The sequence below is a fragment of the Fulvia fulva genome, chromosome 9 (assembly GCF_020509005.1).
Source record: "Fulvia fulva chromosome 9, complete sequence".
Taxonomy (NCBI): domain Eukaryota; kingdom Fungi; phylum Ascomycota; class Dothideomycetes; order Mycosphaerellales; family Mycosphaerellaceae; genus Fulvia; species Fulvia fulva.
In genome coordinates, this window is record NC_063020.1 from 3,471,750 (window position 1) to 3,488,820 (window position 17,071).

A 17,071-nucleotide genomic window follows, 5' to 3' on the forward strand; every position below is an offset into this window, starting at 1 on the left:
ACACCCACCAACAGCGTCTCAGAAAGGGTACACCCTCCCCTCCTCCGCCTCCTCCACGATCAATCCACCCTCGCCCTGCTCCTCATGCTTTCGATCCAAATACTCCAGCAACACTTCCCATACCTCTCCCTACCCTCATACCTCGACACATCATTCCCCCAGCTCCTAATGGCACTCGCCAGTCTTCCCGGCACACCTTTCTCCTCCGCGATCTCAGTGATAGGATGAAAGTACGTCCGAATCGTAAACACCACACCACCACTCCTCGGAAGTCGTCTCAGACTCTGTCGCTCCGAGCGGAAGTAATGGTTTTCAATGGCTTTATTCTTCTCCGCGGTGGACCAGGAAACCGTTTCGGCGTCTTCGCTGCCGATGCTGTGTGACCAGGCGAGGTTGTCGTCGACTTGGATGAAGTAGTTGTTGCGAAGGACTGGTTTCTCTGGCTGTACTCTTCGGAAGAAGTTCATCATTCCTTTCTCCAACTTCTCTTTGTAGCCCGGTACGTCGCCAGAAGTGTGAATCTCACTCAATGGCATGCCGAGCTTGTCTTCCAGTCTCCAGAACCCGGCTAGGAGAATACTGCCAGCAAGGAGGTAGTACTGGCCATCTTCTTTCTCGAACATGATGGCGAGGTCGTCCTGTACAAGGCGGGCGCAGAGTTGCATGGGGTCTTCCTTGCCGCCATTCATAGTGAGGTGATCGGGGCGAATGTCAAAGCTCTCGTGCGTGAGAGTGTTATCGATGCCGACGGAAGTCCTGGTGAAGATGCTCGGGTAGCGTTCTGCGAGGTAGGAGGCGAGCTCTTCGAGGAGTTCGACTGCGCCATCAAAGACGCGAGGCGATGGATTTGTGTAGCTGCATCTGGAGCCGCGCTCTGCTATTCGGCGGGCTTTATCGCTGTGGTAGCGAAGGTAGTGGCTGTCGAGCTCGATCCATTCGTCCCAGTGCATGTTTCGGAGGCCCATTGTGATGTGGTATGTGCCGTAGCGGAATGGGCGATACGGCTTGGGGGATGAGTCTGCGACTGACCAGTCTGGGTACGGTTGTGCCTGAGGACGGCGGAAGTCGCTGGGTTGCCATTCTATGTAGAAATTTAGCTACAAGCCTCGCACGATATATGGTACACTGACTTCCTGGAGGTCGATCGACGGGCTTCACTCGCCTCGCTACTTGCTTAGAAGCCTCGGTGTGCTTCACGGCATCTAGCGAGCGAGATCGTGTCTTCAACCATGACTTCAGAACCGCGAGTTGAGACAGACGGTGCGCAATAATGAGGAGTGTCGCGGCTGCGGACAGTGCAAGATAGACTTGCAACCAAGGAATATTGAGAACAGCATCGGCCACATGTGGTATGACTTCTTTGACCTGCTCCAAGAAGGACTGGGCTTGCGCTTGGAGGTACGACATGTCGACTCACGAGAGCCACGAAGTGTTTACGGTCGATAAGAGCGTGGAGTGTCAACGATATAAGACGCCGGCAGATACGACGTATGCAAGCATTGTTGAGTCCACATAGTCTCCGCACCGTCCACATAGCTCGATCACGGTGGCCTGGGTCAGGTATGCATTGCGATAAGATGGACCCCTCAAGACGTTGTGACGTTCAGAGCGCATACTGTGGGTCCACTCTTTGCCCGCTCCGGGGTAGTACCAGGTAGCAGCACGATGCTACATCGGGCAACAAAGAGCAGCCGACTATGCTGGTAGCTTCATGTGAGCGGGGCTCTATCACAGGGGTGTCTCCTTGTTGGGTATCTCAGCTCGACCTGGTTGTCGCTGTGAGCTCTTACGCTTCAGCAAGCAGTAGTCGCCCCAGACCCGTCGGAACTTGGCTGGCACAAAGGGCAAATCCGGGACCCAGCCAAGACGCCCAATGATACCAGTCGAGGCGGCATCCAGGTATGGCAAGCATTTCACTTCCTCCCAGTGCTCGACATCGTGTATGTAGCTTGGCTCCAGGGCCGTGGCTTCAGTGGTCGGAAAGTGAGAATCGACGATGAACCTGCAGCCCTTCACATCGGTGTACTTGGTGAGATCCTCCTGGTTCTCGTCATTCATGCCGGCTGGGATGAGATGTGTGCCCGGGAAGAGACCAAAGCCCCGTCCAGCCTCAGAGAACTCGCCTGGCAGGAGACCGTGGAAGTCACTTCGGATGAACTTGGCCTTAACACCCTCCGGCAGAAGATAGTGAGATGGAAAGCGGTACCACTCCTTGCCAAGACAGACATTGTCGCCGACATTAGCTACGCCGGTGTCATGTAATGGCGCATAGATTGCAAGAGGTGCGCCATATGCTGTGATTGTCCCAGCTACGCGGAAGGCAGATATTGCCATCGCGCCCACTACGGTGGCCAGAATGGGAAGGAAGCGCAGCTGGACCGGAATCTTGCTGATGAGGTCTTTTGGATCGGTAGACCCAAGGTTCGAGAGGATGATGTGGGATGCGACGGCTGCATTCAGCGCCAGTGCCGGGTAAGCAGGGTACATGAAGCGCTCCTCCTTGTGTGGCTGCAGAGTGAAGATGCCAAGCCAGATGTAGAAAGGCAGCAAGAAGACAATCCCACGTAGGTAGCTCGATCTGGTGGCGCCCTTGGCTCGGGAGAAGTGCTGGACCAGGAGCAGGGGAAGCGACACCAACGCCAACAGTAACCAGATGTGGAAGTTGAGGAAGAGGTTGCGTAGGTAGAAGTGCCATGGCTCCACTCCATACAGTTCAGGGCCTTTGCTGCTGAAGACGTTGTAGAGGACAATGTTCAGCGGCACGAGGACGAACTTTCTGTAGAAGAGGTGCCAATCAACCAGTGTCTGCAGTAAGAGTACGCCAAGAGTGCGCATGATTCCATCAGCAACGCGGTAGAAGAGGTCCGTTAGGCCTTGCAGGTCGCTGACGGATGCGAGGAAGAGCTCCTCCAGTAGGTATGAAATTGACATGGCTGCAGCAAAAGGCCAGCCTAGGCAAGCACCAACGCCCATGAAGAAGATGCCCTGTGCTGTTCGCAGGCCACCTCGCCAGTCCATGAAAGCTGCCGTTCCTAGCATGACGAAGTACATGGCGAAGCTGCTGGGCAGGTAAGCGATGCTAGCGTGGTACATGCCCGGAGATGTCGTGATGATGAACTGGAACATGATGGCGATCCTGCCATTGAGGACGTGCGAGACCTTGCTGAAGAGTCGTGCCTCGCATACGGCGCAAAAGAAGCCAAGTAGGAAGCGGAGTAGGTAGAACTCTGCAGTCTTGGTGTTGGAGACGACCGGCAAGAGCCGTGCTAGTGGTGTGATGACTGCGTGCAGAGAAGTGTAGGTCCATGATCGGATAGCAAACTCCGGTGAGTACTCCCAGGTCTGGAAGCCATGGCCGTGGCTTAGGTAGTGAGTTGGCTCCCAGAAGTTGAAGACCTCATCGCAGTCCTGGATCGGGTGGAAGCAAGCGGCAACGGCATGGCTGAAGAAGAAGGCATAAAAGGCCACAATCGGCTGGACTTGGCATGGCTGTTGCTTGGAAGGAGGAGCGCTGGGGAGCTTGGTGGGTCTGTGAGGTGATCTGGATGGTCGTCGAGCTGCCTGAGCCGGCTTGCCACCTCGAGATGGAGGCATCTTGGTGGTGATGTGTAAGGAGAAGTGAAAGGCATTGGAGAGAGCGTCGCGTGCTTCACGCGCCAGTTTCGGATTCGGATCGTGACGTCTCGAGCTTCAGAAAATTGATCGTCGAAGTCCATCTTGCCTTCAGCGCTGCATTGCACAATACACAACACTATGTTCTTCGCGCATTCGTAGGTGCAGCATGGGTCAGATTGAGAACCGCGCTGTCACACACGTCGCGCACGAGGAAATTGGAGAGAGGCCGGACACTGTCGACATTCCGGAAGAAGCCAACCCGGACGAGTCTCGACCTGCAGAGCGTGTCAAGCTGGACGGCGGATTGGCGGTCACGGAAGACATACAGCACGAGATGGACGACGCAGACGACTGGGACGATCTGTATGGCACATCGAATCCCGCGACGCCTACCAAAGCCGACGCGACTGCTGCCGTTCCCGACACTATATCCGCAGTAAATGGTGCAGCACTTGCGAGCGATGGAGCACAACCGACTGCAACCGCGCCGAGCCAGCCACAGGAGCACCAATATGGAGTGAGTGCCGCAGCACCAGAGCATACAGCCAAGACACAGCAGGAAGTCGAGCCGGGAGTACCAGCAGACGCGATCGACACCGGGGACGACTTGGTTGCGCCGCCTCCTCACGCCCCATCTGAGAGCAACGACAAGGCATCCACGGATGTCATGGAGGAGACGACCCAGATCGAGTACCAACAACCTCATCCTGCGACCGAGCAGAGCACCACCCCCGATGGCGAGACACACCAGCCGCATCCATTGCTCGATCCACTAGCGGGACTGCTGTCGCGAGAGGATGCTGTGCCGCTACCAAAGGTGACCGAGGATGCAGACTTCATGGCTGCAGCGGCTGCGCAGAAGGAAGACAAGGATGCAGAGTGGAACTTTGATTCATCAGACGCCGAGTCCTCCTCTGACTCGGGCAGCTCGGACTCGGACGACTCTTCAGACGATTCGGACAGTGGTAGCGAAGGAGGCTATGAGATGCTTGATCCAGCGACCGCTGCCAAGATCCTCATGTCTGGCGACGGCGACGACGATGATGGCAAAGGCAAAGATAGGAGCGGAGCAGACCACCAGCCGAGAACAGCGAACGAGACCAAGGAAGAGGTCGTGCCAAAGCCAGATGTCCGGATCACAGAAGACATGAAGATCACATACCTCGGAACAGTGGACAGGGCGGTCGAGAACATGGTCTTGATCAAGGGCGCAACATCAGGAGACTACCAGGTCCTCGAGTCCGGATCTGTGCTTTGCAACGAGCAGCGTGAGGTCATTGGTGCCGTAGCAGACACTATCGGCAAGGTGCAGGAGCCACTCTACAGCGTCGCCTTCACCAACGCTCAAGGCGTGCAAGATGCGGGCCTCGAGTTCGGCACCAAGATCTACTACGTCGACAGCCACAGCACATTCGTCTTCACCCAACCTCTCCGAGCCGTAAAGGGCACCGATGCCTCGAACATCCACGATGAAGAAGTTGGCGAAGACGAGCTCGAGTTCTCTGACGACGAAGAAGAGGCGGCGTTCAAGTCGCAACGAAAGAGAGCGAAGAAGGAAGGTCGTACAGCTCTGACGAGGAGCGAGTTCCAGGCTGGTGCGCGAAGCTTCGGCGCGCCGGGACATGACGGCGGACACACATACACGAATCATAACAGCGATGTGCCTGCACAGAGCTATGGCGCCGCGCTGTCTTATGACGACGAGCCGACCGGCGAAGACTTCTACCAACCGTTGAAGCGACCAGAGAATCTCGCTCAGCTCATGTCGAATGGTGCTCCACCACCACGACAGCAGCCGACCTTCGATCGTGGGAGAGGTCGCGGGCGGGGTGATGGCGCGGATCGCGGCGGTAGAGGGAGAGGGAGAGGCGGCGACAGAGGAGGCCGTGGTGATCGTGGGAGAGGACGAGGTGATCGTGGGCGAGGCCGAGGGGGCTTCGATCGCGATCAGCGAGGCGGCAGAGGAGGTCAGCGAGGACAGCATCAACAGGGTCATCAAGAGCGACCCAGCAGCTTCTCCAGCGACAACCCGCAGTCATCGTTACCACCACGACCGAACTTCCCACAGATACCGCCACCACAACCTGCTCCTCCGGTCCACTACCAACAGCCAGCTCCGCAAACCTACCAGTTCGGTGGCCAGACATACCAGTACGGTGCGCCACAGCCACCCGCTCAAGCGTCTCAATACAACCACTACGCTCCTCAACACGCAGCTGCACCTCAGCCTGGTGCCTACGTGAACCCGGCCTTCTACCAGCAGCAGCCGCCCCAACAGCAGCAAGCTCCTCAGCTGACACCGCAACAGCAACAAGCATACGCCGCTTGGTTTGCTCAACAACACGCTCAACAACAAGCGCAGCAGCAGCAGTATGCTCACGCACCACAGGCCACTGGCGGCGCTCAGCAACCCCAGCAACAGCAAGAACCAGCAGGCCCACAATTCGACCTCAGCGGCATCCTGAAGAGATTGAGCGGTCAGCAGTAGGACTCTGACCCTTGTACTCAGCAGATGCTCATGGCTTCGATGATGATGATGATGGGCTATCCAGTGCCGTTGCAACCTGCTCAGCAACCGGTGCGAAGTGTAGATCCTCGTCCAGCAGCAGGCGCACGAGCTGATAGAGTGCCAGCAGTACCAGCCGCCGAAAGTGAGACTATCGATTTCGCGGCCATCTTTGAGCGGCTTCACCAGCAATAGGGTTCTGGAAAACGCGCAAGACGTTGAACTCGCTACTGGGTGTGCCATACAATCTACCATTCGATCCCCTGCTGCTTTTGTCGTTTTTCACTTCTATGATTTGTGATGTGCTTTTCCCGGTCGTAGGCATTCCCGTGAACCGTAATGCTAGCGTGAGTGAATCGTTTGGTCTGGTTGCTCTTTTCGTGTTCTTTTGTGCTGTTTGGCTATCATGATGCCTGAGGCATTCACTAGTGTTGAGGTAGTGTGCAAGGTAAACTGGTGGGACGACGGCAGCATGCTCAATATACATCGTTATGCTTTGCATACTTCAGTGACGATGCTTCGGTACATGATCAATATACCTGTGGTGGTTAATGATCCAGATAATGCGCTGATGGGAACACAGTACCTCTCTGTCTCCGAAAACAGCACTTTCCACAGAGCAACAAGCTTACTCCGGCGGAACTGTCTCGTGCATGCAGATCATATCACGATGATACCAGAATACGACACCGGGGGCATTCAAGATGGACATATACGACAGTATCCTGACCAGCGAGGCAACACCATCGAATACAGTCGTGAGAAAAGGGTTGCAAGTCCCAAGAGCTGGGAAACTGCCATGGCTGCAGCTCAGAGCAGGCAGATCATTTCGGCCTCACGTCAACGAGCACCAGGGACTCGTACACGCAGAGCAACACCTATGCGAACATCAAACATCAACGTTGCATACGCCAAGAGCTCTGGACCTAAGCTGTTACACGTACACCAGCTTCTTCCTGATCGCACAACATCCCGAAGCTGTCACTCGCCAACCACAGCATCATCTGTCCAACACTACGCCGTCAACAATGCCCTCTCCCGTTACGCAGTCACACTCACTGTCACAAAGGTTCCTGTTCCACCGCACGCAAAGGACGCGTGGTCTGAAGGCGAACCGCTCACAACAATGGCACTGCCTCGTTCTGCCAAGCGACGCCATTGGGTGCTGAATATAGACGAGCCTTGCTGCGTGGTTGATGGTGTGTTGTGGAGATTTTGATGTGAGAAAGGTCTCAGCCACAGTGATGGGTGGATGGTAGGGTTCCGAGACAGATATTTCCGCTACGACAAGAACATCTGGACCGAGGTCGGTGCAGTAGTTCGCTGGAGTTCTCGAGAGGATACTGAAGTTGCATGAGCATTGGCACGGTCGAGGAGGAGGGATCATTACGAGCTAGATGAAGAGGTGCCTCTTCAAAGCCAACACTCCCTCTTCACCCCGTCTGGATTCAATTCAAGAGACGACCAACCTGGAACACGAAGATGGCCTTCAACGCCATCACACCGAGCGTCACCACAATGCCAACAACCCCCCAAATGTCCTGCCCCCTCGGCGGCACCTTTTACGCCTGCGGCACCGCCAGCCGCTTCATCGGCTGCTGCACCATCAACCCCTGCACCTCCAACGGCTGTCCAGCCGGCAACCTCCAACCGGCCTCCTTCCTCGCCTCCCAACATGGCCAAATCCCCGACGAAGACTGCGACAGCAGCGATGCGCAGTTCTACAGCTGCAACTCGACGACTCCGACATTTTGGGGTTGTTGTAAGGGGAATCCGTGTGGGATGGGATCGTGTGAGGGGGGCATTTTGGGTGGGGCCAAGTTGTTTGAGGGGGAGAAGGCGGGGGTTTATTTGAGTTTTTATAATGGGAGTTGGGTTGGCGGAGGGGAGGGGGGTGATGGCGGAAGTGGAGAGGTGGTTGAGGGGGCTGCGGTGGGGAGTGCTACGACGCAGAGTGCGACGCAGAGTGCGACTTTGCCGGAGAGCACGCCTGCTACTGGAAGCAGCACTTCGACCGCCACATCTCAGTCGAGCTCATCATCCAACATCGGCGCCATAGCGGGCGGTGCAGTAGGTGGCTTCGCAGTGTTCGCAGCATTGATTTTCGGCATCATCTTCCTCTTCCGTCGCCGCAAGCAATCCCCCAACCACGCCTCCTCCCCTCCCTACCCCAACATCGAGGACCAACAGCCCCACTCCCACCCTAGCGCCACAGCTCCATACCAACCTCAAGTCGTCGAAGAGATAAAGCAGCAACCCCAAGGTAAAGTCACCCGAACTCAGTCCGATCCTCACAATCATCTACTGACCAAGACCACTGGCGCTTCACCATACCCGAACTCGCCACAACTGGGAATATCTCATCCCAACTCACCTCAAGCACCATACTCCCCAGCGCCTCCGCCGAGTTATTGGGACGAGCAGAGGTCGAGGCATATGTCGTATGAATTGGCGGGGTCGCCTGGTGGACAGGAGTTGGAGAGCGGGCAGATGTATCATCCTTATCGACAGAGTGGGTTGGGCTCGTCTCGGTCTTGATGGAGGGAGGGAGGGGTTGGGTGTAGGTGATACGAGGACTTTCGATGTAATGTCAATGCAGAACAGTGGGAAGACCTGGATTCCGTCGTTCATTCCATCGAATCTCATTCGTAGCCCTTCTTGGCATTGATCTAGACGTCAACAGGGATCCCACATGTCGACTAACATGAACACAAGTCAGACCTCTCGAGTCATACGCCAGATAGACTCTAGCTTTCGATGAAGTCCGTGGACCTCATCTCGCACCTCATGCTGAAAAACTGCAGTCTGGTTTAAGACATCTCTGCATCGCAGTAATGAGTAGACACCCAATGCCGTCGTTGCTGTTGGGGTATAAAGCTACTCACCCCTCCACTAACGAAGCTGGTCATGTTAGCCAAATCCTCCTCCACCCAGCCTTGCAATCGCCACACACTCGGCACTGTCACTATGCAACTGCCCTACTCCCCCTCTTCCCTCCTCTTGACCCTCACCTCCCTCACGCTTAGGCTACATCTGTGTGAACAACTATGCCGACCTCGTATGTCTCCTCCCAAGCCCCCATTCGCCCATCCCCCCATCACCCCATCATTACCCACCCTTCACTTCAAGCCCTTTCCCCCATCCTCCCCTCCTCTCTCTGACTATGACCACCTCCTAGGCCTACTGCTACGACAACGTCCCAAAAATCATCAAACACTGCGCCTGCGCCGGCGGCTGCTGCGGCTCGACTGAGAAGAACGACATGTACGAGCCGGAGCCGGGCACGAGTGGGATGTTTTTGTGTGGGGAGGATGATGGGGATGGGAGTAAGCCGGTCAAGTGTAAGAAGCCACCTTCGCATGGGATGAATGGAGGTGGTGAGGGAGGGATGCATGCGATGGGGGATCTTGGTTCGTTTGTTGGTGGTGGACTTGGGGTGGGGCCTGAGGTTGGAGGGTCTTTGGTGGAGGGTGCTGATGGGAGGAGGGGGAGGTGTAGAGATGTGAATGATGGCTTGGTTGGAGGGTTGTTGGATGCTGTGTTTGGGTTGTTGGGGGGTGGGAGGAGGTGTGGTGGTGAGGTGGCTTGATCGCGGTGCGGTTGATTGCGGCTGTGCTCTTGATACGCCGCTTCAGAATGGGGTGCGTTATCCACCCCATAGAGATGATGCTGAACGCTGCCTCAGCTTTCTGTACAGATCCGTCATCCACGCCATCATCGATGCTGCCAGGGTATCACCACGCAAATTTCAGACCAGAAAGCCACCCATCTCTTCATCATCGTATCTTCATCAATTCTGACTCTTACTCCTCAGTCCAGCTTGATTGGCCTTCCTTAGTCTCGCCTTCTTCGTCGCCTCCTCCATCTTCCCTTTCCTCCACGTACATCCCTCAGCGAATTCGCATATGCCGCATTTGTACGCCTCCTCAATATCAACACCACAAGCTTCCCGCTCACCTCTCCACCATGCCATCTCTGAATTGACGTACTTGTCGAGCACATCCGCGTCGTATGCAAAGCTTTTTCGCCCGATGAACGCGCCATCTGTCGAAGCACGGAACTCTGCTGAGAGGAGAGGTGATATGGAGGTTGTGGTGGGTGTGACTGAAATGACGCGGGTCAGTTCGGCGATCATGTGTGACCACAACGTTGTCAGGGTGTTGTGGGATAGTATTTCCTCCAGAGGATCGTGATCTGGCTGAGAACTGAAGCTAAGTTCGTCGTTCTGATCGTCCGCTTCGAGACTTCGTTGTGTGGGCTGGAAGTCGATACCACCAAGGGCTGGCATAAAAGTGTCACTGAAGGGCTTGGTAGCGTCGAGGGAGTTGCGGTCGAAGATGATGCTTGCGTCAATCTTGTTCGCGGCAAGGTCGTTCAGGAGACGCCGGTAAAGCATCAGTTGCATCTGAGTTCCTCGCATTTGATCGGCTTTCGGTAACGTCTTCGACTGGCGAGTCTTGATGTCGGAGAGGTATAAAGTCTGCGTCTTTCGACGTGCTGGCCATGCACCTTGCGCCTCGAGCATGCCCCCGATTTGCGAGCTGGCATAGTAGTCCGCCATGGTCTTCTGATCCGCAGGTACCGGCTTCTCCTTCTTCTTCTTGCCGGCGCTTTTCGTCCCTTCTGCAGTGTCCAGTAGCAACGCCTCCATAGCTTCATCCGGACAATTAAACGACAGCTCATCAATGATGCCAACAATGACCTCTCCATCGATCAGCCCCACCACTTCCAGCTCTCTCGTCAGACCGGTAGCTTGCAGCGTCCGCAGCCCTTGTATGATATTCCACAGCTTCAAGCCAAACTGATCTTCCTTGGTTGCGACCTCAACCGGCACTTCAGTATGCACTTCCCGCTCCTTCTCTTTATGGATCTTGCTGCCCTGCTTCATGGCCTTCGTCCGCCGTACCCTGCCATACTTGGTCAAGCTATACCAGTACTTCAGCTCGCACCACGCTGGCGAAACAATGTCTGTGACTGAGAGCGTCTTCTTCGGCTTCGTTCGAAAGCGTTCGATAGGCGTTCGCGTGTCTGGCACCTCAGGCTGCGGCTCAGCTGGTGGTGATCGTGGTTCGTGTACTAGAGGCTCGACGGGGAGTGCTACAAGTCGCTGCAGTCAGCGCGTCAGTTTCCATCACTGCTGGCTTGGTGGTGGACGTACGCGAGAAGGAGCGTCTATTGCTCTCGTCGTATTCGATCTCGATCGACTTGGCACGCTGCGGACTGCGAGGCGAAGGTGTCTGCCTTGAGATATCGTCGAGTCCTGCAATTGCTTGCACAAGATGTTCCCGTATCCGCGCGATGCGCAGACTGGAAGGCGGTGCTTCATCGTCCTTGGGGAGAATCTGCGCCTCGAGCTCTTCCACTTCTTCGATGGCTATTCGAGGAATAGTCTGCACAGGCTGTGTCTGTGATTGCGACTGAGAGAAGGCTTGGTCCCAGGTATCATCGTCGGGTTCGGAGCCATAGTCGGACTCGATGCTGTTGATCACTTCGGTGGCGTCCACGACGGGCTCATCGTTGGACATATTGACGTCACTGACATGATCTCGAGGAGAAGAAACAGAAGGAAAAAGGGAATCGTGAGGTGCTGAAGGACAGCACTTGTTTCATTGTTGTGGACGATGCGACTCGGTAGTGAAAGTCGCGTCAGGCAGATGTCGCGTGTCGCCCACTCAGAAGCCGACGAGTGGTCATGGATCGTTGGATGCCTGCTACAGTACGGTGTTCACGCCACTGCACGTGAAACATCTACGCGATATAGTCCCCTCTATTGTGTTCCTAGCTAGAGACCTTCATTGCCAGGCCGCACTGCTACATGCCAATCCAACTATCATGCGACCCCATGCTCGGCTTCCCAGCGTCTACTCTGAAAGGAGCAGAATTGCACCACATGAGCTTCTCGATGCCTGCTGGTAACGTTGCTCATAACACCGTCCCGACGGGTCTGATGATCGGGACTCGGAATGCTCTTGAAGAGACAAGATGGCATGGTCCCGGACCACGACATCCCATTTGCCTTGGAAGGAGTCGATGGCCAGAGCGTACGTGATGTAAAACCCGATGCAGACGGGTTCATGCTCGTCAATGCAGTGTTCAGGGATGCATATACGCACTCGCACCTTCTAAGGCCAAGGACTGGAAAAGGAGTTGCTCATGGATGCGTTCTGTGGCCAGCTCGGGCGGACAGACCTGAGATTCCTCATCGATGGACAGCGAATGGGCCACAGGAGGTAAGCTGATCTCAATGCTGCCCTTGCGGTCTCGAATCACTTTGCTGAGTATCAGGCAGCTCTATATTACCGACGGGAACATCATCGAGGTTAAACCGGGACAGGGAGTCAATAGTCTCACCATTGCTGTGGAATGAGTGCTTGTCGTGTCGTCCTTTTGGTGTTGAGTGGTGTACCAGGTGTTCTTTCCGTACCGTCGGGCAGTGTCTTAAGTGTCTGCACATCTCGCAGCCTCACTTCCTGTAGTCACATGCTTCTAGACAGCAGCTCCCAGATACTGGCAGGTACCTGACACTTCTCCCAGCATCTCCGCCGTCTCTTTGTCTTTCAATCCAACCATATAGGTCACCACCACTGCCAGCTTGCTCAGCCAGCTTGCTCAGGGTTGAACACAGAAAGCACTAAGCAATACATCAGTCCAGCCAACATGGACAGCCTCCCAGCTCACAACCCGATGAAGGTGCTAGACCGTGACCCGATCGTCAAGGCCGACCCAGGCTACGTCAATATCTGTTTCGCCAGCCGCTCTAGCAGCTTCGCTTTGACCTTCAAGGTCAGAAAATCGCACATGTTCAAGGACGTCAAGGCCGCCTTCGGAGCTTGCACAGATCAGCAACCCGGTGGCCTCGTCTACACGTTCAAGGGTCAAGTCGTTGAGGACGCCAATACTTCAGAGCAGGTAAGCCACTTTCCATATCATTCTCCGGTGCGACATTTAGTGACCACGGCTCCAGCTGCGCCTGAAGAACGGAGACATGGTCGAGGTCGCCGCCGTTGGTGATGCCGACTTCACCGGAGCTTGCAGCGAGCATCGTCGTGTTACGGAGCTCGATCGCCAAGGGTTCCAGTGCATCTCGGTCATGAACGCCGGAGAGTCCTTGGTCGTGAAGGTTCGCCTGCTCAGTGGCTACACACAGCCGTATTGCATTAAGCCAAACACCCAAATGAGCAAGCTTGTGGCCGACTTTGAGCAGCAGGTCGGAGAGCAAGACCTCAGGTTCATCACTTTCGACGGGGATCATCTTCACGGCCGCCGCAATTGCACCGCAGAAAATGTAAGTAGATGTTCCAGTAGTTCCATCTTCGTGCTAATGATGGTCACAGGCCGAGATCGAGGACGGGGACACCATCGATGTGTTCCGCGAGCAGATTGGTGGAGGAGGCACGCTCATCCAGAAGTTCGAAGCATTCTTGCGAGTGCCTCAAAGACATGGCAAGTGATGCTGCTCTGATCTGGCGTTTGGGCCATAAGGTGTCAAGCTCCCTCAGCTCAGAGCCACGAGCTCATGTACATTATCCTGAAAAGATCCCTGGGTCGTGATCCGTATAGATCTTTGGACCAAACCATGGGCAAGTTCCAATTCAAAGTGTTCCTAGTATCCTTTTCCTCTCAGCCATCTCGATAGCAGCTCTGTCCGGCGTCTTCCTAAGCTCCCTCTTACTCAAATCATGCACCACCTCTTTCGTCTCCACCACCTCCTCCAGCTCCCCCTTCACCTCCCTCTTCGCCTCCGCCTCAGCATCCCTATTCAACCAACTCAAATAAGTCTGCCACCCAATCGCCACCACCCCGGCGACCACAGACCTATTCACCGGCCTCACAAACGTAAACGTAAACGCCGTAACAAGCGGCCAACCCTTCCAACTATTCACAAAACTCGTCGGCACAGTCTTGACAACCCTCTCCCTCGCATCCCGCAAAGTCCCCCCAGCCAGGAGTGTATGCATCCCAAAGAAATACGTATCGAAAATCGGCGTAAAGACCATCTGACTAAACACAATCTTCGCAGCCAGAATCAACAGATGGGAGGAGTAATTGAAGTGTCGACCCAGCCGGAGGAACCATTTATACGATGGGATGGAGGAGATCCCACCGATGATCATGGCGTTGAGCGCGCGGCGGGGTTCGTATTGATCGGTTGTGAAGACCTTCGTCTGCACGGTCTGGGCGGAGAGGTCGCCGAGGAAGTAGATGATCAAGGTAGACTCCCATTGCGTGAGGAGCGGGCTGCGCGATTGCATTCCGGCGTAGCCGCGGAAGGGAATTTTGACGGGCTCGATCCAGGCCCAGTAGGAGCCGCTGAAGGGTGGTGCTTCGTTTGGAGTGGGAGGCGCATCGCTGGAGGGCTTCGATTTGGAGGATTCGTTGCGATGCTGGCGGGAGATGTTTCGCTGGACGGTTTGGTGGAGACGGCGGAGGCTGGACCGTCCAGCGAAGAATGTGAAGGTCATTGCTGCGGATTGAGAGGATACATGAATGAAAGGAGAGTAAGAATACTGTAACGACTTACATCGTAGCTTCGTGGTGCCTTTTTGACTCGCGATGCCGGAGGTGTTGAGGTTCGCTCGGCTGCCGGCACTCTGAAGTCGAGCTTGTTGATCGTAGGGCTGAACCGTGAGATCGGCTTCCATACCGTGCCTGCATACTGTGACAAATACATCGCAGCAACAGCACGAGAATCTGGATCGTATGGCAGAGTGGAGACAGAGGATTGGGCAGAAACATGTTGAGCAGCGGGTATGCGATGATGGGAAAGGTCGGCATGCAGCTCAAGCGCGCCAGTCAGCGACCTAAGAAACAGCGGGCTCGAAGCAGATTGCGCCCGGCAGTGAGGTGGAAGAGGCAAGACATGGGTCACAACAGTCACGATGGAAGACGAAGATGAGAAGTGGAAACATGGTCGAAGTATGATCAGTGGCTATTATTGCCTCATTGTTGTACCATTGTCGTTATGATACACTTGCATGCTGTGACACCCGCCTGTGTCTGATATCTTGGAAGCACACCCATTCAGCCCTTTCGGCATACGAAACCCCCGTGAACGCCTGATCAAAAATGTGGAAAAGTGCCACTGCCCATCACCTGAAGCTAGCCATGCTGATGCTGGCCTGCCATGTTGGAGGTCGAAGTGGCGCCGTTAAGTCGTGGTAAGATGTTGGAGGTCAAGAGAGAAGTCGAGTCGCTTACGAGCGCTCACCACGGAGGCGGCGTGCGAGCTGGATGTCCTTGCTCTGGATGGTGACACGCTTGGCGTGGATGGCGCAGAGGTTGGTGTCCTCGAAGAGCGAGACGAGGTAGGCCTCGACGGACTCTTGAAGAGCACCGATGGCGGAGCTCTGGAAGCGGAGGTCGCTCTTGAAGTCCTGGGCGATCTCACGGACGAGACGCTGGAAAGGAAGCTTGCGGATCAAGAGCTCGGTCGACTTCTGGTAGCGACGGATCTCACGGAGAGCGACGGTACCTGAGAGGGTATGTTAGTAGCTGTGGGAGATGTGACGATGAGTGAGTGTGATGCTTACCTGGCTTGTATCTGTGTGGCTTCTTGACACCACCGGTAGATGGTGCGGACTTGCGAGCAGCCTTGGAGGCGAGCTGCTTACGTGGGGCCTTGCCACCAGTGGACTTGCCTGTGTGAAGAATGTTAGAATGATGTTGGTTGGTAAGGTGTTCTGATGATCATGTGCTGAAGACGCGATGTGGTGGTACCGGTCGCGTTGAAGAAACGCGGTGGCGGCGACACCATATTGCGACGGTGAGATCAGCGACGGTGAGGTGATGGTGACTTACGGGCTGTCTGCTTGGTACGGGCCATTGCAGATGATGTGTGGGGGTGGTAGATGTGTTGTGTTGGTGTCTGTTGATGGAAGTGGTGGTTGGTGAGGATGTGTTGGTGTGGATGAGTGTGATGTAAAGAAGAGAAAGGTGGGCGAAGGGCAGGCTTAAGAAGCGAGCAGCAAAGTGTGCAAGCGCGGCTGGATCACGCTCGCAGGCAACAGACGTGCTTGCAAGAACGTCAAAACAAGTGCTGGAAAGCAGCACCCTTAACGCAGCAAGAATGCAGCCAATCAGCGTGCAGCTTGCTTTGTGTTTACAGCGCAGGTGCTAGCGTGTTCTCACGCGGGCTGTCGGAGACGCGTGATGCGGCTGGGCTTGCACACTTCGAGCCGTCCTTTAAGAAGCCCGCTTCGCCCTCCAACTTTGAACTTATCACTTCACATCCACCAACACAACAGCCTCACCAACCACCACAACTTCCATCAATACCATCAACACTCGAACACTTCTCCCCCAAACAACTCAATCAACATGACTGGACGTCAGTACCACCTCAATCCTCTTCCATCATCCTCATACTGACATTGCAACAGGCGGCAAGGGTGGCAAGGGTCTCGGCAAGGGTGGTGCCAAGCGTCACCGCAAGATCTTGCGTGACAACATCCAGGGTATCACCAAGCCAGCTATCCGACGTCTCGCACGTCGTGGTGGTGTCAAGCGTATCTCTGCCAGTAAGTCACTTTCTCCAGCAAACACTTCCAGCTCCGGCAACATCCTCTGACGCGCTTCACAGTGATCTACGAAGAGACCCGTGGTGTCCTCAAGACCTTCCTCGAGGGTGTTATCCGCGACGCCGTCACATACACCGAGCACGCCAAGCGCAAGACTGTCACCTCCCTCGACGTTGTCTACGCACTCAAGCGACAAGGCCGCACCCTCTACGGTTTCGGTGGCTAAGCTCATCGCCTCCTCGATTTCCACCACATCTTTTTTCCATGGTTTTACGACTCTCAGAGATATCCACAGCGAGGTGCTGCAGCGGCCCACAGATGGCTGGCAATGGATGGGCGTTTGGTGATGGGGTATACGCAGGCTGCTTTCAGCACTGCTTGCTTTTTTGATGTGTAACATAACGGCTCAAAGAGGCTCAACAAGGTGTTCATC

The 17,071-nt window shown here is 55.3% G+C and overlaps 9 protein-coding genes across 9 annotated transcripts; 4 read left to right on the forward strand and 5 right to left on the reverse strand.

Moving 5' to 3' along the window:
- Positions 1-59: 59 nt before the first annotated feature.
- CLAFUR5_09647 (uncharacterized protein) lies at positions 60-1,407 on the reverse strand (the record flags this gene model as incomplete). The annotated part of the gene is made up of 2 exons (XM_047908795.1): positions 60-1,081; positions 1,131-1,407. The coding sequence occupies 2 exons, from the start codon at positions 1,405-1,407 to the stop codon at positions 60-62; spliced, it is 1,299 nt and encodes a 432-aa protein (XP_047766525.1).
- Positions 1,408-1,728: 321 nt separating this feature from the next.
- On the reverse strand, positions 1,729-3,594 carry CLAFUR5_09648 (Alpha-1,2-mannosyltransferase alg9; the record flags this gene model as incomplete). Its single annotated transcript, XM_047908796.1, has 1 exon — positions 1,729-3,594. The coding sequence occupies one exon, from the start codon at positions 3,592-3,594 to the stop codon at positions 1,729-1,731; it is 1,866 nt and encodes a 621-aa protein (XP_047766759.1).
- Positions 3,595-3,781: 187 nt separating this feature from the next.
- Positions 3,782-6,103, forward strand: CLAFUR5_09649 (H/ACA ribonucleoprotein complex non-core subunit NAF1; the record flags this gene model as incomplete). The annotated part of the gene is made up of 1 exon (XM_047908797.1): positions 3,782-6,103. One exon carries the CDS (start codon positions 3,782-3,784, stop codon positions 6,101-6,103), a length of 2,322 nt encoding a protein of 773 aa, XP_047766755.1.
- Positions 6,104-7,603: 1,500 nt separating this feature from the next.
- On the forward strand, positions 7,604-8,659 carry CLAFUR5_09650 (uncharacterized protein; the record flags this gene model as incomplete). Its single annotated transcript, XM_047908798.1, has 1 exon — positions 7,604-8,659. The coding sequence occupies one exon, from the start codon at positions 7,604-7,606 to the stop codon at positions 8,657-8,659; it is 1,056 nt and encodes a 351-aa protein (XP_047766238.1).
- Positions 8,660-9,911: 1,252 nt separating this feature from the next.
- On the reverse strand, positions 9,912-11,646 carry CLAFUR5_09651 (Exonuclease V; the record flags this gene model as incomplete). The annotated part of the gene is made up of 2 exons (XM_047908799.1): positions 9,912-11,218; positions 11,280-11,646. The coding sequence occupies 2 exons, from the start codon at positions 11,644-11,646 to the stop codon at positions 9,912-9,914; spliced, it is 1,674 nt and encodes a 557-aa protein (XP_047766239.1).
- A 1,132-nt stretch (positions 11,647-12,778) lies between these two features.
- Positions 12,779-13,572, forward strand: CLAFUR5_09652 (uncharacterized protein; the record flags this gene model as incomplete). Its single annotated transcript, XM_047908800.1, has 3 exons — positions 12,779-13,030; positions 13,086-13,406; positions 13,456-13,572. The coding sequence occupies 3 exons, from the start codon at positions 12,779-12,781 to the stop codon at positions 13,570-13,572; spliced, it is 690 nt and encodes a 229-aa protein (XP_047766597.1).
- Positions 13,573-13,713: 141 nt separating this feature from the next.
- Positions 13,714-14,583, reverse strand: CLAFUR5_09653 (uncharacterized protein; the record flags this gene model as incomplete). Its single annotated transcript, XM_047908801.1, has 1 exon — positions 13,714-14,583. The coding sequence occupies one exon, from the start codon at positions 14,581-14,583 to the stop codon at positions 13,714-13,716; it is 870 nt and encodes a 289-aa protein (XP_047765814.1).
- Positions 14,584-15,315: 732 nt separating this feature from the next.
- On the reverse strand, positions 15,316-15,944 carry CLAFUR5_09654 (Histone H3; the record flags this gene model as incomplete). The annotated part of the gene is made up of 3 exons (XM_047908802.1): positions 15,316-15,593; positions 15,652-15,759; positions 15,920-15,944. 3 exons carry the CDS (start codon positions 15,942-15,944, stop codon positions 15,316-15,318), a joined length of 411 nt encoding a protein of 136 aa, XP_047766800.1.
- A 494-nt stretch (positions 15,945-16,438) lies between these two features.
- CLAFUR5_09655 (Histone H4) lies at positions 16,439-16,864 on the forward strand (the record flags this gene model as incomplete). Its single annotated transcript, XM_047908803.1, has 3 exons — positions 16,439-16,448; positions 16,501-16,638; positions 16,701-16,864. The coding sequence occupies 3 exons, from the start codon at positions 16,439-16,441 to the stop codon at positions 16,862-16,864; spliced, it is 312 nt and encodes a 103-aa protein (XP_047765785.1).
- Positions 16,865-17,071: the final 207 nt, after the last annotated feature.